General features: G+C 43.3%; 1 protein-coding gene across 1 annotated transcript in view; it reads right to left on the reverse strand.

Moving 5' to 3' along the window:
• GRIN2B (glutamate ionotropic receptor NMDA type subunit 2B) overlaps positions 1-24,695 on the reverse strand; it is a 549,931-nt gene that overhangs the window by 66,732 nt on the left and 458,504 nt on the right. The window contains exon 5 of the mRNA XM_083156581.1: positions 17,114-17,228. Coding sequence (XP_083012707.1) covers positions 17,114-17,228 — 115 coding nt within the window. The remainder of the gene's footprint in view (positions 1-17,113; positions 17,229-24,695) is intronic.

The raw sequence follows: 24,695 nt of genomic DNA on the forward strand, positions 1-24,695 counted from the left end.
TAGGACGGCCACAGCGGATCCTACACTCACTCTGTTGAGTCCCCGAGGCAGATGGCAAACCCCTGCAGAGCTAGGCTTCGCCTCTGGCCGCCGCGTCCAAAGGAGCGAGTTAGGCGCGCTCCAACCCCGATGCAGCTACGTCTTAGGTAGAGACAAGGGGAAAGCGATTGCCACGGGGTAACCCAAGAGGACAAGCTGACTACTGGACCTAACTGGGAAACGGCCCCTAACCGCCGGCACTTGGCCAAGACGGGAGAGCGACCTAGTCGCAGACACCAGCTGGCAGAAGGGAGTCCCCAGCAAGACACACCACAGGGACAGTGACTCCCCAAAGCAGGAATCCGGAGGAAGGAAGAATATCCTGCCTAAACAGAAATCTAATGAAATACAAGGAACAAGAGAATATATCCTGGAAGGAACATATGTGAACAAATGAAAAGGGTGGACACTAACAACAAGCCCACGGCGGGGCGAAGCCACGGAGGGCTAGTGGATCAGGAGGTAGCAAGACCAGGGCTCCACTGGAGCACTTACGTGACCCACGGAAGATGGAGACTGTGGGTCGGATACAGGCTCACAAGACAAGCTGGGGATGGACACCACTGGAACAAGCTGGGAACACCAAGACAACAGGAGCAGAATACTCCAGCCAAAGGACCGGGGACCAAAGGACCACGGGGACCGGGAGAGACAAGTGATATGCTTGAAAAAGCAAAGCAGAAGCTATAACCGGCGTCTGTGCCCAGCAGACGCCGGCTATTTATTTGATTTTCGCGCCGCCTGACTGACGTCAGGCGCTCGCGCTCGCGGCCGTCGGGAGGAAGCTCGGGGACGTTGCCTGGCAACGTCCCGACGCTCCGTCTCAGAGTGAGGCTTGAGACGCTGCCCGGCAACGTCTCCAGCCACGCCACTCCATGCCGCATCCGCCGTCCGTCCGGGTGTGCAGCCCGGACGGCGGTGTGCAACACTTTATTTGACTTACTCAGTTGTTTCATGGATGAGTGCCACAAACCGTTGTGTTAGCTGCATCCGATATGATATGTAAGCGAGCACTTACACTCAAATGCAAATGAGGCCATTCACTCAGCGCCAGGGGGGGCGGATGTTCGCTTGCGCGGCAGGTGGCATTTACCTGGCCAACCTGAATCACCCCCATGATGTGTAAATCAGCTTTTGAATTTAAGTGCACTTCCATGTATTTAAAAACATAGAACCGATACAGGCCAAGATAAAGTCAGGGACTAAAGTGTGTGTGTGTGTGGGGGGGGGGGGGGGGGTAACTGAGTTACACCACCTGTAATGTGTAATGGTAGGGAGAACTCAGTTTCACTTCCACCACATTCACCCCCTTTTCTGGCATGGCATATGTGATGTCATGCCATGATTGCCACGGAAGTGAGAGAACTGGAATCTGCTGGAAGGACAGAGATAGATATTTTTATAAAGGGCACATGCTGTGGCCATTTTGTGTAAGGTGTGCTACTGCTGTGAGCATTATGGGCCTGATTCTAATTGACTCAGTAAGCGGCAAAGGCAAGCTCACATCTTACCGAGTCCATGTGATGCCGCCCTGCAAATACATGCCCCCACCGCCGTTTCCCCTCGCAACCAAGGGATGTGTTATGAAAACATTAACTATGAACTTGGTAGCCCTGCCTCTAGCAGACTAAGGGTCTGCATGGAGCCAAGTGACACTTAAAATGTTTCTTTCTCCATAGAAACAAAGGTCTCGTATATTCTGGTGCTGATTCTGAATTGCACGTGAAGTGGATGTAGCTGTGGGCAGGAGCAGAGCCAGATTTACTACTTCATGTCAGGATTTGTGTGTCTGCAGGAAGCTCTGTCACCCACTGATTGTACTCTAGCCACCGCATCATTAGTACAGGCACTTGCAGTAGTCCCATGCTAAGTGCAAGATTTCCATCAGAAACAGGCTTCACTTCCCTGTATGAACAGCTCAGAATCACACATTGTTTTGAAACATGCTTACATGCCCCAGATTACCCATATGGTAATTCTGGTAAGTGTCAAAAGGGCCGATGCGCTGGTGGCATGGTCCTGTCTTGCAAAGAGTCCGGGCTCTCTACTCTGCTGATCAGCAGAGAGACAGGGGTGTACTACAAAGCACACCCCTAAGTTGTGGCCACACCCCTTTTGTGTGTGCACATTAAGATGTAAGGCAGCCATGGTTGCCACCACAAAACGTCCAATGTCAAAAAAGACAAAAGTGGCCAAGTTGCGTCCCACTGAGAATAGATCAGACATGTACACAAAAATGTGTGAAATTTGCATCTGAATCAAACCCACAGTGACACTTATTTACTTAATGCAAAATATGCAGACTGGAACTGCTTCTATATTCACACAAGTGTACAGTAGTGTTCTGTTTGCAGAATGCAGAATTCTTATTATCGAGACAACCAGTGGTTAGCAGCCATCTATGTTCCTGACCTGAGGATATAGCTTCAAATGTCGGGTTTTCTATAGATCTCAACCATCGGATTCTGATTTCCGATTCCCATCTGATGTCTGCCTGTATGTGTTTAGCTGAGGACACCTCTTGAGGCTTCAGATGCTTCTGTGCATGGTATAACCATTGATAGTTAGGTACTTTTAGTTTCATAGTTAGGTACTTGTTTAGTTTCACGCAGGCAGCGTCTCAGTCGCAGCAGCGTCTGTGTCCCCTTGCGGGGCTCGCTTTGCTTGCCCACGCTATGGGCTCGGTGGCTCGCCACGCTATCTAAAATCAACTCCATGCCAAAGTGGATAGTGGGGGTATGAACCAATTCACGTTGGCATGGACTTTATTTTAGCTAGTTTTCCGAGCGCCGAACCCGGAAGTAGCGGGCGACTATGCTGTCGCCGTGAAACTAAACAAGAACCGATAGTTATACCTGGAAATGGCTAGGATGGGGTGCTGCTAATGGAAAATGTTAGAACAGTGTAACACAGTAAGTCATAGAGGGAAAAATAGAGGGAACTATAAGTTTGTGTGTTATACATTTTCTTTAAAATTTTTCAATATCCATCTAAAAAAACGTCTTGATGGTTTTAAAAAATGCAAAATGTCCACTATTAAAAGTAAAACAGGGGTAGATCACCAATCAGATGCTACCTATCATTGTATAGAATGTAATATTTTCCCTTTTTGATGCCCAATGAATGATCATTTGGTTTGAAGATGTTGCTTATTCTGCCCACTTAGTACAGAGCACCCTACCCCTCCCACTCGGTGTAAATGTAGGATAAAGTACCTTTCATAATCATCTTATCTAGCCATCTACAAGTAAAATCAGTGAGATCAGAAAAGAGCAACTGCACTGTAAAGCACCATACACATGGGGGCAGGCGACTTCAGCATTGTCTAGATCAGTGGTTCCCAACCTGGGGTACTAGTACCCCTGGGGGTACTCTGCAGACCAGTTGGGGGTACTTGAAAATAATATTGGTAATGGCGGAAGATGCAAAAAAGTATTTGGATGGCAGAAGAAGACCCATTGCTCTGGAGAAGAACCACGTTGTGTCACTTATGGTTCTGTCTTCAGCCTCATCAGCATCTTATTGTGCTTTTGCCTGACCAGCAATCCAATGGGAGCTTCCCATGCTGCCCTCAGACATCAGAGATCATCTGCTCTGCGCTGACATGGGTGGAAGAAGCAGCGGCATTAATCCTACAGGTGTAAGTGGGAACCCTGGAGACAGTACACAACCAGCGGCGAGACACTGAAGGGCACGATTCCTGTCCGCTACTCCTTAATATAAGGACACACATACCGCTCACTTCCACTCCACTCATAAGTACTGTCTACATTTTAAATTGAGAGGAGGGGGTACTCATCAATGAAAAGCCTAATCAGGGGGTATGGGAGAGAAAAAAGGTTGGGAACCACTGGTCTAGATCGCCCATACACACGTAGCAATGTATCCTTTATACTCAAGCAGGTGATCTATCTATATCCCGACTGCACGTGCTAAAGATGGCAATGCGCGGGACCAGAAAGATCGCTTACAAAATAAGGAAAAATGTCACTGTGCTTTTGCCCACGGAGTTTGCATGTTTGTTAATGAGAATTTGAGATTTCTAAATCAAATTTTTTATAAAAAGGCACCTGCTATCTTCAGCCATCTCACACTATTACTATATTCCACCTGTCAATGTCCTGTTTGCCTCTCATTTGCCATATTCTAGACTGACTGTATTGGTGTTATGAACCCTTTAACGTGTATGATTTATTTTAGCCCAGGTTATAATAAGAATAGAGCAGGCGTGGAATATTGTCACTCCAAGAAATGGCTGGGGTTGACAGTTATCATAACTTGGCTTGTTATTTATCTTCTCTTACACTAAATAAAGAATAAGACCCTTGATTTTGAAGTGTGAAGTTTTTAGACACACAAACAGTTTCATGATAATACACAGTCAAATCGGGAATCAAAAATAGAAGAAAAAGATTTTAGGTAGGTGGGGAAAAGACTATCAGCTTACAGTTGCGTATTGAAATGTTTCCTCACTCCTCTAATGCCAGCAGAGAACTGTGCAGACACTGAAGGGTGTGATGGGCAGAGAGGGCTAAGCCTCACTGATAATGTAATTCTTTGGCTCCTCTCTGCGGAATTGGTGGTAAATTCTGTTCTCCTTGGCTGCTTTTTCAGGAGAGCATTGATGAGATGTGAGACATGCCAGCTTTATACCACCCACCAGACACATTTCTGTATCTCCCTCCTACCTTGGAAAAACAGCACACAATGTTCCCTCAAGCACTAGACCGGGATACATCTTTCATTACATCTACGGAACCATCCACATAAGTAGAGGAAGTGGTCTCTGGTTGTTCTATTCATCCGTATAATTAGAAGCCTTTGTAAATAACACCACATTTATCACTGATACATTTGTTCATCATTTAACAAACACATGTTACAATATGTATATTCCCTCATTTACCCAGTAATACCCCTTTTCATCGTAACTAATTACCGGGTACAATCCATTTTTTTGCCGGTTCGACCTGGTAATAAGTGCGATGTGAAAGGGGTTACCGGGGCCCGCAAATGGGTAGCAACATGGCAATAAGAACCGGTAAAAAAGAAGGGTTCTTACCGAATCGTTGCTGTGTTGCTGTGCAGTGTGAACAGGTTAAATGGGGACCCGTTTCTCATACACACTATGGAGGAGGCAGCGCTTGGAGCAGCGCCAGCTCTAAGCGCTGCCTCCTCCAACGCCCCCGATGACACGCCGACTCCCTGCCTTGCCCCCGGATGACGTCAGCGAACCGGCAATAATGCCAGTTTGCTGAGGGGATGTTACATCCCAAAATGCAGGGTTGTATCGAGACTGAACCGTTTCAAAGTCCCGGGACGACCCTGCATTTTGCTATGTGAAAGCAGTATAAGCTTACATCAAAGTGCTTGGACACTGTATAAACACTTCAATACAAAGTGCCACATATTAGCTAATATGGTTGCTGCCAGTGCTGGGTTGCTGTTGGTTTTTGATTTGTTAAGTTAAGTCACATAGTAATATTAAACACACATCATTGTCTCAGTGTGTTTCTAAGGCAAAGTAGAAGTACGCCAAGTTTTTTAAAGGGAACAACCATGGAACTCAGGACGTACACATATGCTAATGGAACTGCCATCGAGAAGCGCCAATAGATTGCTTTTAGTATTCAACTTCCTCCCCTTCACTCGCTGTTTCCACCTCACCTGTTCCCTGAGGCGAGGTTCAACAGCGAGTGTGGCCATTAAAACAGAGGGGCTTGCCACAAAATGCAGCAGACTCACTGCATTTGCAGCAAATCTCGTAATTTTCCCCTTACATTAAATACGGCAAGGGTGTTTGGCGGCGAGGATGCATTGTTTTTGGTGAGTAAAAGCCATCTTCACCGTACAAAACCCCTCGCCGGCCGCATTGAATACCGTCCTAACTCTCTCTCTGACCACGTTACATATGCCCCACCTGCAGTGCACATGGTTTTGTCCATTTTGAGAACAAACTTGTCCTGTGATCAGCTCTGAATTAGGCCCATTGCACTGTTTGCATTGAAATTTCTTACAGTTTAGCCTTTTACTAACACTACTTCTCAATACATAGCATTTATACAGACCATACAATAAGTATGGAATGGTACAGAAGAATGGTATCTAACATATAAAAAAAATATGTAAGTGAAAAATCGATGGAAATTAGAGACTCTCTGTGACCATGGAGGAGATGTTTCAAATCATCCAGATACAGTAGATAAAGTGGAGAAGTTGCCCATAGCAACCAATCAGTTTCTAAATGCCATTTTACAACATGTGCTAGATAAATGACAGCTAGAAACTGGATGCTATACTTGTTTCATAAATGTTTAATACTAGACCATTGGTGGGTTATCCAGTGGGTACACCATTGATAGATAGCCTTGTTGGTGTGAAACCATCTGCTAGGAAACTATAGATGGTTTCACATATCAATGGTCATCCCTTTTGAGTGTGCAATGAGCCAATCAGAGCTCGGGGGCATAGCTAGGCTCCATGTCCCAAACTTTGGAAAGATAATTTTTTTTTTTAACTCTGTATAATAGCTGTCGGGAAACTATCTGGTTCTCCACCATCATTGATAAAAGTAATCATATTTGGTTCTTATTTGATACATCTCCTCTAATGTGGGTGCATTAGCCACTGGGCAACTTCTGTGTGGGAAGATAAAGGGGATACAGGCAAGAGACCAATGTTTAAAAAGGGTGAGGATTAGGGGTAACAAAAAAGAAAGGGAACCCTTTATATAGTAAGGGAACCCTGGTCCATAATCTGACCAAACTATTAAATATGATTACAAAAAAAAGTGATGTATGCCCAACATTTCCAAAAAGTGCTGCATGCTTGGACAGGTCTGACTGTGACAGTTACATTTCAGACTGTTACATGCATCATGTTTGCATGTCACTGTTAAAGCTGGGACAGCTCTGTTCATGTAAAAGCAACCGTGCAAAGCCTTATGGGATTAAAGTCCTGTTCTGCGGCTCTGAATGATCTGTTAGAGCGTTAAGAGCCGTCAATTAAAGGCTATTCAAAGTGTCAATCGCAATGACTGCCAATTGGCAAGGCTAATCCGATAAAAAAAAAAAAACAGGGCTGTGAGTTTCGAAGAGTGCATATGCGGGCTGGGAAAGCTGCCAAGTGTGAGAGAGAATAGAAAGTGCAGTGAGAAGAATAAAGAGGTGGGTGCAGAGAAAGCGATGAAGTGGGGGCTGGAATAGCATCCAGTAGCAGCAAGTACTAAATAAAACCAAACAATAAAAACAACTAACTAGTGGGTGAGGGTTAAGAAAAGTATGTTCATATTTCATCCTCTATGTAATTAACTATATGCATTAATTGGGAGTAATGTATAAAACAGGTGCAATTTAATATTATACATCTAGTCCCGCTAAACCGAGTCTGAAGCGTGGCGAGTGTACACGTAAAACTAAGCAAATAGCTTAGTGGGCGCCCAACTAACATATAAGTACCCTAAAACCTTTGCAAAACTGCTCAGCATATAACCATATAAAACAACAACTTATAATATTAATAATTAGAGGAATTACAGTATCAGCAATTTGCATTCCATAGTAGACAGACACAGCACAGGCTAGGTATTTTGCGCTGCGATTCTGATTTGCCTTGCAGATAAGGTCTTAACCTTTTGCAGTCCAAATTTTTTGTTTTGCAATTCAAACACTCTTATTTAAATATTTAAATTTATTGTATTTTTTTTTTTTATCTTGAATATATTTTTTTTTATTAAATATATATTCATGTGCTATAAGCACATGAATAAAAATAACATGCCCCTTCACAGAAAAAAAATACTGATTTTTTGACACCAAAATAAAAAAAAAAAAACTTTTAGTTTAAAAGTTCACATTCCAGCTCTCCATGAAAAGATGGAGAATTGCTACACGGAGAGAGACGGCGAAAATCACTTAGAAAGACGGCAAATATTTCACATTGAATAGGGTTGCTCGCTTTTGGAGAGCAAAATGCTCCGTCCAAGGCGAAAAAAGCACAAATTCGCCGTAAAACAGGGCGAATTTTTCTCATTGAATACTGCCCACAGTCATGAAAATGCTGCATTAACTGTTGATATGAACAGTGGCACCTGAGGTGGGGATGTCAGGTACTCTCTGCCTGTGTAAGTGGGGATTGTGTTGCCACTGATCGCATACCACTCGTGGATCAGTGGACAGGATCCCGAAGAAAGGAATGCCCGCTCCCTAACCCTTCCTTCTAATCATTACATCAATGTTGAAATAAAGAATGTCAATGTGGCCAATGATGATATGCCACGCATTCAACATCACTATATATATATAAAAGGCTAAATCCTCCTCACCTTTTTGAGGTGAAGTACTGCCAGTGATCACTAGAGGCCATTTGATGGACCAATTACTCCTTAACAGAAAGTGAAACCAAAATGATATGTTTCAAACTTCCTGGATATCGACAGAGAGAGCTGTATAGACAGAGATTGGAGGTATAAGCAGATAAGCCGTCATTTTGTCATGCATTTAACTATTGATGAATATTGAGTTTGTGTATGCTGACAAAATATACCACACCTACACAAGCTATGGGGTTGTGAGGTAACCTGGGTTCCTAGACTACACAGACCTAATGCCCACTTGTCCTTCTATCATACCTATTTTAAAATGATGAGCAACAGCAATATGTAGGAAAAAGTGTTTAAGCTAATTATCATAAACCCAGAACTTCAGGACACAAGAATACCCTTTGCAATATGTACTGTAGACCAAAATGAAACAAGAACTTGCAGTAAGTTTGGACAATAATACTGTAAGATTTAATAGAAATGGTTCAGGGACCTGAGAGTATATGATGCTGAATAATACTTGAGGTGCTATGCACGTAATTGTTTGTAATATTTTAGCATAACCTTGGGTAGAAATCATCATTGTAAAACAAGAAGAGAGCAACTTCAATTTTGATGATTAAACCTGTAAAGCAACTTCAACTTCATAGTGTTCTCTCCTTTATTCCCTCCTTATCTCCTTTCCTGCTGTCCTCTTTAATCACCCTCTCTCTCTTGTTTGTACTTTGTGAGCCTGCGCTGATGACAGGAGAGCTGCTTCTGATGGACAGTTTAAAGAGATGCAATAAACAGATGCAAGAGTATTTGGGTCATGCTTGTTGAAGGAACGTGAGCGGGCAAATCAGAACGTTGAAACAGACACATACTGAACAAAACCTGATTGAGGTGGGACATGAAATAGTACCACAACCTCACTAACAGCAATATTTTAGGCACTACCATTAGGCACTTTGCAAAATCCCTTTACATATTTATGATGAATGTGTCAAATGTAAAAGACTGGGATGTTAAATGTATTGCATGTAATTTTTAAGTCAAGCTCAAACTGGTTCTTAGTTATTTTAATGTAATGTTAAGAAGAGAAAAATGAAGTAAAACATAGCAACAGCGTATATCAAAGCTCTTTATCAAAATGCAATTTTCTTTTCCTTCATTTATTCTCAAAAAAATATATTTACTCAATCTAAATGTACAACTATTTAACCTGAAGCCCACTTGTTGATTACAGACAATTAAGTCAGCCATTTTGTGGGTTGAATCAATATGCACAAGATGGCACACTGTAAATTCTACCGAAAGGAATGGAAAAAAAATCAGAGCAACTAATATTCCTGGAGTCCTGGTCCCCAGCAAATGATAGGCGGCAATTCTATAAATACTGTTTTAGTCTGATACATGGTTACTCTTTGTATCTGATAGAAACATTAAGGGGTCGATCCAAATAGGTCTGAATTGCTTGATTTTCCATGAAAATTGCACATATTCGCTGGAAAGTGTGCAACCGAGAAATCTCCATTCCAATTAAAAATGCAGTACTCGCAGCGGTGGGGTGCCATATGAGATGTGAGAGAAGTGAATGAAAACGTGTGGTGACCTTCCTGAACCCCAAATAACGTATGACACAGTCTATACAGAAGGCTTTTATTAGTCATAGGAAAAGTACTGGAGATTTGTCAATATTGCTAAATGGCTTGTTGTTGTTTTTTTTTGTTTTGTTTTTTTAGAGTGAAAAAAATTGTAAAAAAGCAAACTTTTTAATTATTTTCATACAATACTGAACATTGCTAAATAAATTATTAAAAATGTGCTTTAGTGATACTTTGAGGTGACTTTAAAAAATGTAAAAAATTATAAATAAATACTCTTTAAATTTGGGGTGCATAAAACAATGACAAAGTTGATTTTGAGGTAACATGATTTTTTTAACCCTCAAAAATGACATGTAATTATTGGATTAACTAAGCTAATTGTAGACCTCCAGTTGTTTAATTAGTCATGGGGGAGGGGTTGTCCAAGGGGTTTTGCACAGTGCCCCAACATGTTTGCCTTAAAACAAGGAATCTCTTACCCTCACAGCCAGATGCACTAAGCTTCAAAAAGTGGAGAATGATAAACAACCAGACAATCAGCCCCCAACTGTCACTTGTCAAACCCAGACTGTAACATAACAGGTAGGAACTGATTGGCTGGTTATTTATAACTGTCCACTTCTCTCACTTTAAGTACTGTAGTTTAGTAATTCAGGGGCAGATTTATTAAGCTCGGTGAAGTGATAAAGTGTCTGTTTTTTATCACCGGCCAATCGGCTCCTAACTGTGAAGTTACAGGCTTGGTTTGAAAAATGATAGGTAGGACCTGATTGGTCAGTGATAAAAACCAGACACTTAGGGGGGAATTTACTAAAGGAAATTTGTAAAAAATAGATGTATTTGTATCCAGAAATACATTTATTTTTGACATTTACTTTACCGAAAATACAGCAATTCGTATTCGTATTGATAGCACATCAATACGAATACGAATTGCCGTATTTTCGGGATAGTAAATGTCAAAAATAAGTGTATTTCTGGATACAAATACACCTATTTTTTTACAAATTTCCTTTAGTAAATTCCCCCCTTTATCACTTCACAAAGCTTAAATAAATCTACCCCACTGTGAGGTACGAACGAAAAAATGCAAGTTTACTCAATTGGATTGCAAAATGAAAATAACTTGCACCCAATTTGCACCCAATTGGATTGACCCCTAAATTCTGTTTGTCTTAAGGTCCCCATACACTATGCGATTTGGGCCCAATTCGGTGGATCGGGGTGAGGAATCTGGTGACATTGGCCCAAATAGCATGTGTGTGACATCAGATCCCATGCTCGGTCAAATGTGAATCAGGTCAAAGCCAGAGATCATATGTGCTGCATGTAAAATCCCCAGGTCGGACCCCTCCTGGTGGCAGGGAATGGGGATCACATGCGATACATCATATCCCTCCCGAGAAGGTTCCATGCGGTTCAAGGGGGAATGGATGCGCCATGTTCAAGGGGGAATGGATGCGCCTAATGTATGGGGAACTTTATACTTTATACTGCAGCCAACATCTATAACTGACCAACTTCAGTGCTAACTTTGGGCAAGTGGGAACCTTGAATTTAATAATAATTTCTGAATATTTTTTTCCCAAACTAGTCATTTGTTCGCTATAAATCTTTATCTCACAAGTCCCATCTTCCTTTAACAGAAAGTAGGTTACTAGAACTTTGACTTTACCAATCCCACAAAAAAGAAACATGGCTGCCTGATTGGCACCTGTTTGCATTTGGTATGGATCCATTATTGCCTACTGCAGCAGCCTTATGAAGTATTCATTATTAAATCCCGGTGGTCAGGATCCCGGCGTTCAAAATCCCGACGCCAGAATCCTGACCGCCTAAATCCCAACAAGAGGGGGAACGTGGATCGCCCCCCCTTGCGGGCTCGCTGCGCTCGCCACGCAGCGGGCCCGGTGCTTCGCTACGCTCAGCACACTAATTTATTCTCCCTCCGAGGGTGTCGTGGACACCCACGGAGGGAGAAAGTGTCGGGATTTCCACGGTCGGGATTCCGGCGTCGGGATTTTGAACGCCGGGATCCTGACCGCCGGGATTTACACTGCATCCCCTTATGAAGGATTGGACACGTCTGACGTACAATTAAAAAAAAGTAGACAAAATGCATTCTGAAATGTACCGTATGTCTGTAAATGACTTTGTTTACAAATATATTGGGTGTACCTGCCAATGAACCACAGATATATAATTTGTCACTCAAATTAATGATATAAAAGGCACCAGACATCATCAAGTTAATGACCTTAACATGTGCATTTGTTTAGAATGAATAAATAATATAAGCTTGTATTTAATGCCCTCCCCCCCCCCCCCCCCCCAAAAAAAAAAAAAAACCTTTTCAATCTCTGACTAATTTAATCAAAGCACTCACAGCCTGAATTAATCTTGACAATTTCATGAGTGTTCAGGGATGTGCCCCCCTGCCCTCTGACCCTTATCTGTCACACCCTTCCATATGACTTTTACCAGTCACAGTCAGCCCTCCGACCCCTACCTGTCACAGCCTACCGTCTTACACCTACCTGTCACACCCTTCCCTCTGACCCTTACCTGTCACACCCTGCCCTCTGACCCTTACCTGTCACACCCTGCACTCTGGCCCTTACCTGTCACACACTTCCCACTGACCTTTACCTGTCACAGGCAGCCCTCTGACTCCTACCTGTCACAGCTTGCTTGCTACCCCCTACATGTCACAGGCTGCCTTCTTATGCCTACCTGATGCAGCCTGCCCCTTCTGCCAACTGGAAGGTAATTCCAGAAAAACAACTGCACAAGGACACCTGGGTATTGGTGCCACTGCTGGCTGAAAGAGAGGGTGCTCAGATAAGTCTCCTGTGTGGGTCTGGGACAATAATTAATGTTTGTTTAATTTATTTAGTGTAGGAAGTAATATGTTTTTAATATATTATTTTTATTATTATTATTATTATTATTTCTGGTACTTGTGAGTTATCCGGACGCCCGATTTCAAAATCGGGTCGGATCGGGCACATCGCATCGCATCGCATGCGACCATCGGATGCGATGCGATGCGATGCGATGACCCGATTTTTCCATAGGAATCAATGTTAAAATGGACTGAGTCCATTTTAACATGGAATTCAATGGGAAAAAGGGGTCCTTTTCATACCCCTACTATCCAAGTGGGCATGGAGTTGGATATAAACCTGTGGCGAGCGTAGCGAGCCACCGAGCCCGAAGCGTGGCGAGCGTAGCGAGCCCCGCGAGGGGACACGGAATACCGTCCCCTCGCGGGGCTCGCTTCGCTCGCCACGCTTCGGGCTCGGTGGCTCGCTACGCTCGCCACAGGTTTATATCCAACTCCATGCCCACTTGGATAGTAGGGGTATGAAAAGGACCCCTTTTTCCATAGGAATCATTTTAACATTGATTCCTATGGAAAAATCGGGTCATCGCATCCGATGGTCGCATGCGATGCGATGCGATGCGATGCGATATCGCATCGCATCGTATCTGATTGTATGCCTTAACTTAAGGCATACAATCAAAAAATCGGGCGTCCAGATAACTCACAAGTACCTTATTTCTAATAATAATAATAATAATAATAATAATAATAATAATATTTTATTTATAGAAGAAATATACAGGGGTGCCAAATTTAAAATATGTATTGGATCCCTAGCCCAGGGCTGACTCCAAGCCTCCTAGCACCTGGAGCGAAAACTCAAAAGATAGAATGGCCGCTGACTGGCTGAGAGTGCTCTCTCTCTCCCAGCCAATCAGCAGCTTATCTTTTGAACTTTAAGATTCTGCCATGATGTCAGCTCACTCAGCGCTTCCCAGACACTGCAGAGTGCCCGCTCCGCCACTGCACCCACAGCCCAGGTACCACCTGCCTCCCTCTGTATCTGTCCCGGACTGAGGCCGCCCTTAGGAGTCGAGGATCCCTCGAGCCGACCCTGCCCTATCCTGACAACGTTCTGTCCCTTTCTGGAAACCATTATCATCATCTCTTCTCCTGTTCCTTCTTTTAAAACATAAGAAGAAATAAGTGTAAGCTGCTGCTGAACGTGTATGCAAATTGTGTATGCACGTCCAACACAGTGATGCTTGTTTTACAAACAACGCCAGGGACTGAGTCAATCAGAATCAGGGCCCTAATTCAAATTGCATGCTGTTTTAGTGTATGGCGTGAGATTTGAACTAGATGTGATCTAGTACAACATGCACACCGCACATATTGCACCATGTGTGGGCACCTTACAACTTGTTGCTTATACCATACACTAGTGCCAGGTTGTACACTTTGATTACACAAATTCACATATTTTCAAATTGATGAGATATCCTTTTAGGGAGTTAACCAGGCAGCAGATACCAATTAGTTGCGCAAGATTGAGGTCTCTTTTTCTGTAATTAACGTTTCAGTTTATGTAGTCTTTCCAAATAAATTTAAATTCTTTTGGAAAGTTATTTGAGAAGAAAATTTAAATATACAGTAAATGTTTGGAATAGGGGAACATATATTGAAAAAATAGATAAAATAGGGAACTCTTTAACAGTCTTACAATTACTTCCATGACTTTACTCTATATCCCGTTATAGGCTGTTTTTTAATTATTTATTTTATATTGGTTTATGTTTCTTGGTAACAATATAAGACAGTGGTTAGACACCAGGTATTAATTGGATCTACTGGTGCTGGAATAAAGAGAGGACTTGATCCAAGTCTTCCCCTCAGCTCAGCAAGTAATGTTGCTATAATTGTGACATTATTGGATTTTGCCTTCATTAGTGCTGTAAATGTACACATTGGAAACACACAGCATCCAGTTTGCACATGTCCAACAATAACTCACTTGTTCCCTTGACTGTCATTGACAATCCAGTGCTACCATGTGCCCATGGGAACATGCTTCTAATGTTTAATACATGAAGTTACATGCACAATATGTCCTGTTACACTTAAGGGGTGTACACACGCTTTGATTTTGACAGGTTTTTGATTCAATTTTACCTATAAAAGCAAAATCGGATCGAAATCTAGTGGTTTTGAAGATGATTTCGATCTGCATTCGATCCAATGCGCGCTCCTATTTTCTCTATAGCGAACAGAAAAATAGACTGTGCAGGCAAGGAAATTTGAATTCGATCCAGTAAATCGAATGTCTACACTGTACCTTGAATGTAAATCGAATTCGATATCAAAATCAATATCTAATGCAAAATTACAGATCTAATGCCAAATTGAATGCAAAGATCTAATGCCAAATCTAATGGAAAACCGAATCGGACATGGAATCTAAAGCAAATTGAAGTGTGTGTACACACCTTTACTAGTATAGAGACTGGGTAAACATGGCCACTGGGTTTTGCATTTTCATATATATCTTAAGGCGTGTACACACGCTTCAATTTTCTTTAGATGTCCGATTCGATTTTCTAATCTATCTTGGCTTGATCAATCATTTGAGACATATCTTATGCATATCTTACTCCAGGAAAGGTCCAGGGGGGAGTTCAAGGGAAATTGCATCCGACTTTAGGGTCATCGTTGTAGTGTGTGGGGCCCTTTACAACACATTAATACCAAAAGTAAGGGGTATATCTATCAATCAGAAGTTTGTAGAGCCTGCAGATTTCAGCTATTATTTGTGGTTCTGCTGCAGTGTTCTAAACACCAATTTTTATAAGGTTACAATAACCTAAAAAATGGGTAAGTACACAGAACATAATAAAGAAATGTATGCAAACTCCTTGGTTTACATACATCTCACATTGTTGTAGCTCTGCGCATGCGATTTGTGTCTGTGAAATAAAATTCAGTATGATTGACATGCTCAGATGACCAATGTTTATGCAGTTGACCTGATGCTGTGTTTTTGGACAGAGCAGCAGATCCCAGATTCATCCATCAGGAGGCGTCTTTATACACAATTCTGTGGCCTCAGCATATTTTTGCACAGCAGCTACATCCAAAGATGCAGCTGCTGTGTCTCCAGCTTCGAGTTCTGAATCTGGCTCAGAGTCCAAACATGAGAAAGGCCTCAAATGGAACTGTAACAGCTAATAAACAGTATGATCAGAAACCAAACCAATACAGGTTGAGTATCCCTTGTCCGAAATGCTCGGGACCACGAGCATTCCGGATAAGGGAATATTCCAGTTTTTGGAATATTTTTTTTTTAGCCATACTTACCTGCCCCTGGTGGGTCCCCGATGGTCCCTCCGGCGTCCACGGCAGGCCACCAGCACCATCTCTGGCATCTCCAGCGGTCCCAGGAGTGCTTTGCGCAAGTTCCCAGGCGCGCCAGTGACATCACCGGCGCGCGCACTCGCGCAAAGCACTCCTGGGACCGCTGGAGAAGCCGGAGAGGATGCTGAAGGCCTGCTATGGACGCTGGAGGACTTGGTGAGGATTAAAAGAGGGTTGGGGGGGGGGGGGGAACAAAAAAAAAATTTGAATTATTCCAAAAAACCACGGTTTTTGGAATAATTCGGATACGGGATGCCCGGATACGGGATACCCGACCTGTAGTGCCTTTTACATATAAAGAGATTGGGGGAGGGACATAATGTATTCAAGAGGTGAGGAAGGAGAGAATAGATGAAGGGTGATATAATGGAGTGGGGCAGATCTTCAATGAAATGAACTGCCTTTAAATCCAGGTTCAAAACGGGAATCCTTTTTTTTTTAATTGTTAGCTTGTAAAACTGGCAATGCTGAATAAGCCCTGGAGTCTTTTATGCAAATACACAGTATATGTATACATTATATTTATTTCTACTGTGGCCAAACTGGCCAGTTTCCTGTTACAGATTGTGAAATTAATGTTTAGCATATAAATAAATATTATTGTAATAAATTATGTCAATTGATATTTAAGTTATAAATAACATTACAAATCCTAACCCAAACTGAGGCTTGCCATCTTATTTTTAGCACTATTACACCATTACGTGAGAATAAGAAATGATCCTGCTGATTGGGTAAGGGCGACGCATCAGCAACCCAAACTGTAGGTTCTGCTTTTGCTCTGCTATTCTGCACTGTATTTGGCAATGTCATGTGATTCATACTGCTGGATGGGTGGTTGAGATCATGAGTACAAATCTTGTCTGCAGTCATATCATGTCACAAAGTAACAAAACAGCTGTTTCTAAAACTGGAATTGTATCTTACCTTTTCCCATTTCCTTTCCTGGTTGAGCAGAATGATGACCAATTTAGGATGCATCTGATATCCATCTTCACTAAACGAGAGGTTCCGACCTTGAAATGTTACATTAATTAAGTACCTATAAGAAATAAAGAGAGAACTATCACTACAGATATCATACGTGTTTATGAAACATGTTACACCAAGATGAGACACTGTATTTTGTAAAAAATTGATTTGTCCAATGTCTTGCTGTCTTTAGCGTTAAAACTGAAAAAGTCTCCTTGGCATTAAAGTTATCTGTGATTTTTTTCCCATCCTGCCCGCTTTACTAGGAAGTTGCTGGGATGCAGGAGATCCTCTTGCGGGAGTTCAGGGGATTACCCAAAAAATCAGGAGTCTCCAGTAGTCTGGGAGAGTAGAAAACGGTGACTTATCATTTTACAGAATTTTCTGAAATTCTAGCTTGTAGAAGCTTTGGGCAACTTCTCTGCTCTTTAGAAGACTTGGTATATTTCCCCCCTAATGTCTTGGATTGCAGCAACTATTATAGCTGGTCATTTATATTCAATTACATTATTCCTCCAACATGGCAAAATCTGCTCTTACTTCTTCCTAGACAACCTAATGCTGCTTTCAGACCGCATATCTGGCTTTGACCCTGTATTTGGAAACGTTTCCAAAAACGGGTCTGCCAGATAAAACCCCTTTCACACCGCAGCACTTAAACGGTATATTACCGTTTAAGTGCCGATTTTTTGACACTGGCAGACCCGTTTTTGGAAACTTTCCAAATACAGGGTCAAAGCCAGTGCAGCCTTCAGCCCTCCCCTCCGTGCAGCTCCCCCCCCCCTCGCGCGTGTCGACCGAGAGCGTGTCGACGCCCCCCGCGCATGTCGACGCCCCCGCGCATGTCGACGCCCCCCGCGCATGTCGACGCCGCCCCCCCCCCCCGTGTCGACTTACCCCGTGCCGGTACCTCCGTTGTGGATCCCGGCACTGCAGCTCAGTATGCTCGGAAAGCACTTATGAAAAAAGTGTCTTCCAGAAAATGGCTGCCCCATAGGAAACCCAGTTTAAAAAAACTGTCTTTCGTATGGGGGCAGCCATTTTCTGAAAGACACTTTTTTCATAAGTGCTTTCCGAGCATACTGAGCTGCAGTGCCGGGAACCACAACGGAGATACCGGCACGGGGTAAGTCGACACGGGGGGCGCCGACACGCGCGGGGGGGGCGTCGACACGCGCGGGGGGCGTCGACACGCGCGCGGGGGGTGTCGACACGCGCGCGGGGGGGCTAAAGTGCTGTGAATACTTAATGAGCGCTCATTAAGTATTCACTGTGCTGAATTTAGGACCCAGCTCATTGGCTGGGTCCTAAATACCGTTTCAGAACCGATTTTGAGCCTAAAATACCGGTTCTGAAACGGGTAGGACCCTGCATTTTAACCGGTTAGAAAAAACGTTTTTTTCTAACCGGTTAAGTGGTCCTGCACCTTTCAGACCGCACACATTACCGTTTTAAAACGGTAAAAAAACGGCAATATACCGTTTTTAAAGTGCGGTCTGAAAGGGGCATATGAAGAACAGTTACAATGATTCTGTATATGTATTTTCTGCATGTGGGCTTCCTGTGTGAATGCTCTGACAACTATGTAAATAATTCATTTCTTATACCTCATTGACACATTCAGCGAGTATACTTGGTATGTATGGGATGTCTAGAATGTGACGTTTGGTAATACGTAACTTACAGTATTGTTGTTTGTCTTTTTGGATATGCATACAAACTCCTTACATTGATAATATAACTAATGAGCTCTTGTCACAAAGCCCCGGCTAATGTTACTACAGTATGGCCCTTATTCAGATCTGATTGCAGCACAAATTTGTTCTCAAAATGGGCAAAACTATGTGCATTGCAGGTGGGGCAGATGTAACATGTGCAGAGAGAGTTACATTTGGGTGGAATGTGTTGAAACATAAATCTATATTGCAGTGTTAAAATAATGCAGCCAGTATTTACCCTGCACAGAAACAAAATAACTCACAGAAATCTAAATCTCTCTGCACATGTTACATCTCCTTACTTGCAGTGTACATGGTTTTGCCCATTTTCAAAACAAATTTGTCCTGCGATCAGATCAGAATAAGGGCCAATATACATTACTCTGCATATAATAATTAGAGATGTGTGGGCGGAGCCTCCCGCCTGACTCGGATCCGGGTGCGCGAGAAAAACGTCATCGCCCAGCAATGGAATCTCGCGAGATCCGAAGCCCCGGCTAAGGGAGTATGTCACTACAGTATGGCCCTTATTCAGACCTGATTGCAGCACAAATTTGTTCTCAAAATGGGCAAAACTCTGTGCACTGCAGGTGGGGCAGATGTAACATGTGCAGAGAGAGTTACATTTGGGTGGAATGTGTTGAAACATAAATCTATATTGCAGTGTAAAAATAATGCAGCCAGCATTTACCCTGCACAGAAACAAACTAACTCACACAAATCTGCGATCAGATCAGAAAAAGGGCCAATATACATTACTCTGCATATAATAATTAGAGATGTGCGGGCGGTGCCTCCCGCCTGACTCGGATCCGGGCGCGCGAGAAAAACGTCATCGTCCGGCATCGGATTCTCGCAAGATCCGGAAGTCTATATAAATCCTGGCTTCGGCGCCATTCTTCATTCGGCATGTGAAAGTCAGAAAGCACGGATAAGTCCGTGCTGTCTGCAAGGAGGGTAAAGCTATGGAAGACAAACTAATGGGGGAGAAACTAATAGAGACACTAACGGAGGCACTAATGGGGGCTGTTTAAGGGGGACAGAGGACGCTGAAACTAAAGGGTACATTTACTAAGGGGGAACTACTAAGCGGGAAACTAGTAAAGGCCAGGGTACAACTACTAAGGGGGAACTACTATTGTGGACACTATACTTAGGGGGCATTACTAAGGGTACCGTTATGTAGCACTACTAAGGAGGGCTGCTATATGGGACTGCTGTGGGGGACATATAAGGGGCTCACTGAAAAAATATATATTTTTACTGCAGGGCTGCCTGTATCAGTCCAGCTGTCCTGCCCAGTGTCCCACATCAGTCCAGCTGTGCTGCCCTGTGTCCCATATGAATCCAGGGGAGCTGCCCCCATTTTTAATAAAAATAAAAAAGGTGTATTTTTTTTGTACCTGCAAAGGGTGTTAAGTGTGCCATATCAGTCCAGGGGTGCCCACATGTGTGCCGTATAATTCTATGGGTGCCCTAATGTGTAACGTATCAGTCCAGGGGTGCCCGCATGTGTGCCTTATAATTCCTGGGGTGCCCCCATGTGTCCCATCTCAGACCAGGGGTGTCCGCATGTGTCCCATATTAGTCCAGTGGTGCCCTCATGTTTCCTGTATCAGTCCAGTGGTGCCCGCATGTGTCCCGTATCAGTCCAGGGGTGCCCACATGTGTCCCATATCAGACCAGGGGTGCCCGCATGTGTCCCATATCAGTCCAGGGGTGCCCATATGTGTCTCATATCAGTCCAGGGGTGCCCGCATGTTTCCTGTATCAGTCCAGGGGTGCCCCCATGTGTCCCATATCAGACCAGGGGTGCCCACATCAGTCTAATATCAGTCCAGGGGTGCCCCTATGTTTCCCATATCAGTCCAGGGGTGCCCTCATGTTTCCTGTATCAGTCCAGGGGTGCCCGCATGTGTCCCGTATCAGTCCAGGGGTGCCCCAATGTGTCCCATATCAGACCAGGGGTGCCCGCATGTGTCCCCTATCAGTCCAGGGGTGCCCGTATGTGTCCCATATCAGTCCAGGGCTGCCCGCATGTTTCCTGTATCAGTCCAGGGGTGCCCGCATGTCTCCCGTCTCAGTCCAGGGGTGCCCCCATGTGTCCCATATCAGACCAGGGGTGCCCGCATCAGTCCCATATCAGTCCAGGGGTGCCCGTATGTGTCCCATATCAGTCCAGGGGCGCCTGTATGTTTCCCGTATCAGTCCAGGGTTGCCCCCATGTGTCCCATATCAGACCAGGGGGGCCCGCATGGTTCCCATATCTTCCAGGGGTGCCTCCATGTGCCCCATATCAGTCCAGAGGTGCTCGCATGTGTCTCGTATCAGTCCAGGGGTGATCGCATGTGTGCCATATACTTCCAGGGGTGCCCCCATGTGTCCTGTATCAGTCCAGGGGAGCCTGCATGTGTGCCGTATAATTCCACGGGTGGACCCATGTGTCCCGTCACAGACCAGGGGACACATTTGATGATGACTGAGTTGGTGATAGATTTGTAGCTTAACGCTGATTTGCGGCATTTCCATAAGCCTTTTGCAGCCTTTCACTGGGCAAGATTTAACTCTGACGGGGCGGCGGCTATCTGATTGCAGGACTCTGCAAATTAGCACAGAAGCGATCAGGTCTGAATAACCCCCTAAATTGCTTACATATATAGGTCATAGAACTTTGAGGAACGCTGGACATTTTTGTGAATACATTTCAAATTGAACAATAACAAACTGAATGTGTGAGTATCAAGGTGTGTCTTGTCCTCAATGATAGTTGTGTATTCCATTATTTTCCTAATGAGTTATGTTACAAAAGTAACATCCATGCAATTTAAATAAAATTGGTGATATGAATTACAACTATCGTGCTAAATGATACGAGAATTTCCATACAATGTCCCTTGTGCATTATAAAACTATTAAAGGGATACAGTAGTTAACCAGGTTAAATGCCAAGCATGCTCTTTCCAACAGAAAGTGGCAGCTCTATAAAAAACAAGAACATAAAAAATGTATCACATACAGACAACTTTATGAACCCTGAAAAATAAATGTATTACCAGACTTAAAAAATATATATGATAATGGGATTGCGTATAGTTTTACTATCTACTATAAGTGGAAGCTAAAATTCTCTTACATGTTCTGTTTCGCTCCCGTGAGCACAGAGGCCGTCTGTTATCACTCCATAAGGCCTAGCACATTGTGCCATACATATTATGAGCTTGCCTTACGTCGCTTCAATAAAAAGCATTTGTAACCGCGTGGTAAATTATTACAATTTATTTCATAATTTGATAATTTAAGGCCACCATCCACTAGTCATGCTATTCCGACGCATTGCATAAAAAGTGACGCATTGCATGTCATTCACATGTGATTGCGATGTGAGGCACATTCCCGTGTGCCTCGCAGTCGCAGATCTTAAGGGCTGCCATGAATATTTGTCACAGTCTGTAGCCCCTGCTAGGATGGCATGAGATACATTGTATGCAATGTATCTTCTACGATCCTGCCTCTCGGCAGCTGCCAGGTAAGATCGAGGGGGAATCACATGCGAGGTACTGAAACTGATACCTCACATTAGTGGATGGCCGCCTTTAGAGCAGATATTTCCAAACTCTGCCATTATAGTCCATTATTTCAGGATATCCATGTTTGAGTCGAGATGGTTAAATCAAATTTACTGAGGCATTAACACCTGTGCCCAAGCATGCATATCCTTGAAATGTGGACTTTAATAGCAGAGTTTGGGTTTGCTGCATGGGGAAAAGCTCCAGGTTTGATGCCCAGAGCTGTTCAGTTTTTCCTCATGTGGTAAACCCTGAGCTATCATATGCTTACCCATTTATTATACATACAATGCAGAATCAATGGGGTTTATTTACTAAGATGGAAGTTCTATTTCAGATGGGATGTTGCTATGGCCAACCAATCAGATAATATATATTATCTTCTAGAAGGTGCTAAATTAATAAGAAGTAGATTCTGATTGGTTGCCCATTTCATCTTAAATAGAACTCCTAGCCTAGTAAATAAACCCCAGTGTGTTTCTTTGCGCAGTAAGCCGGAGAGGGTAACTTTCATCATAGATTTTACTGTGCAGCTCCTCAAGTTGCAAAGTACAGTCCACCTCTGTGGTTTAAAGCAGGTGGTAATTAATTGTGCCTCCTGCTTTGAGGTATATTCAATGCCGTTTAGGCAAGCTATGATGGTGAGCAGTGCCTGTTGGCTGCCATCATAGCTCGCCCTCAGTATTCAACCTACCCCCTTCACTCACCATTTTCACCTCACTGTTTCGAAAAAGCGAGGTGGAAACGGCGAGTGCAGCCGTCAAAACGGCGAGGCTCGTGGCTTTATGCAACGGGCATGCTGCATTTGCGGCGAACCTCGCCGTTTGTGGGAATCCTTGCTGTCCTCTGACGATGAGGATTTCCTTGGAACATATAATGGCTTGTTTTCGGTATCCTAGCCATACAAGCCCCCTTGCCGTCCGCATTGAATATACCCTTTTATCAGTCTCTTCCTGCTCATGTGCACTGGATAAGGAAGCTTCTGTGCTTCTTCTACCTACAATAACAAATAACACTAAAAAATAACAGCTGTTTAAGGTAGGAAAAAGGGAAAATCAACCAAAACTACTGTCTATGTATTGCATTTGGATGCCTGACAAAAAGATCAGGGACAAGATTTACTAAGTGGCAGTTTGCAAGGCGGTTTGAATCTGTCATGATCCACATCGGACTGATGGAAGGTCCTAAAGCTAAGATACAGCATTTACAATTTGACCTTTTAAACAGAGGGTTTCCCTATGCCACAAAACCAAAGCACATCTGTCATGTTTTAAAAGATCAATAGGATCTGTGCAAGTTTGTATGATATTAAAAATTTTTAAATATGTAAACGTTCTAAAAAAAACTGCAAGTCCTCTAAAACTATTTTTGTAGTGAAAAATAAGAAGAACCTAGATTTAAACTGGTCAGCCCTGGGCTGGAACTCCCCGGGGAGTGATGCCTCCCCTTTCCTAGGACAAACAGCCCCAGGCTCTTCTCTGTACCCTTGATTGTTGAGTACAGAAGTAATTAAAAATTACTACACCACCGGCAAAACATACAGGATTTCAAATATGCTACACATACATATATCAAAAATGAATGCCTAAATTAGTACATGAATTATTTGTAAACATATTTGTAAATAAAGAAAAATGTTTTGTTTACACAGCAGAGAAATATTGGCTTCCAACCTAGCCATCCCGAGATGGCGGAAGTAATCCCAGGAAAGCGGCAGCACTTGTGCTAACACTTTCCTTGTTAAATATTGGATACTGTAGCTACCTTCACTCTGCAAAATATGAGAATGCAATTCCGCTTTGATAGCCTTGCTGTGCTCGGCACACAGTTACATTTTCCATCTATGCCTATGTGGATTCCGAAGTAAGAACAAGCTGGTTTAAAAAAAAACTCATGAAAAACTAATGTCAACATTGTCATGTTTCTACCTTTCTTCATGTCGACATTTTAACCCTCTTGACCTATTGTATGTGGACATTTTCCATGTTAACCTGTCGACCTCTTGTATGTCTAGTGTTCATTCTGCAAACCCATGCAGTTCCTGTTCCTTGCCTGTGGTGTCACTGTCTGCTGTGGTGTTTCTAGCAGTGGTCTGCTTTGCATATCAGACCACACTGTGCTAGAAGCACTACAGCAGACAGCGACACCCCAGGCAGGGAAGATAAATTGCATGGGTTTTCAAAGAAAGCGGGTGCTAGAATGAACACTACTGTCCACTTTTTGGGGTAGAGCTATTGACTGCCTATCTAGACA

Source organism: Crinia signifera, chromosome 8 (assembly GCF_055691185.1).
Source record: "Crinia signifera chromosome 8, ASM5569118v1, whole genome shotgun sequence".
Classification (NCBI taxonomy): domain Eukaryota; kingdom Metazoa; phylum Chordata; class Amphibia; order Anura; family Myobatrachidae; genus Crinia; species Crinia signifera.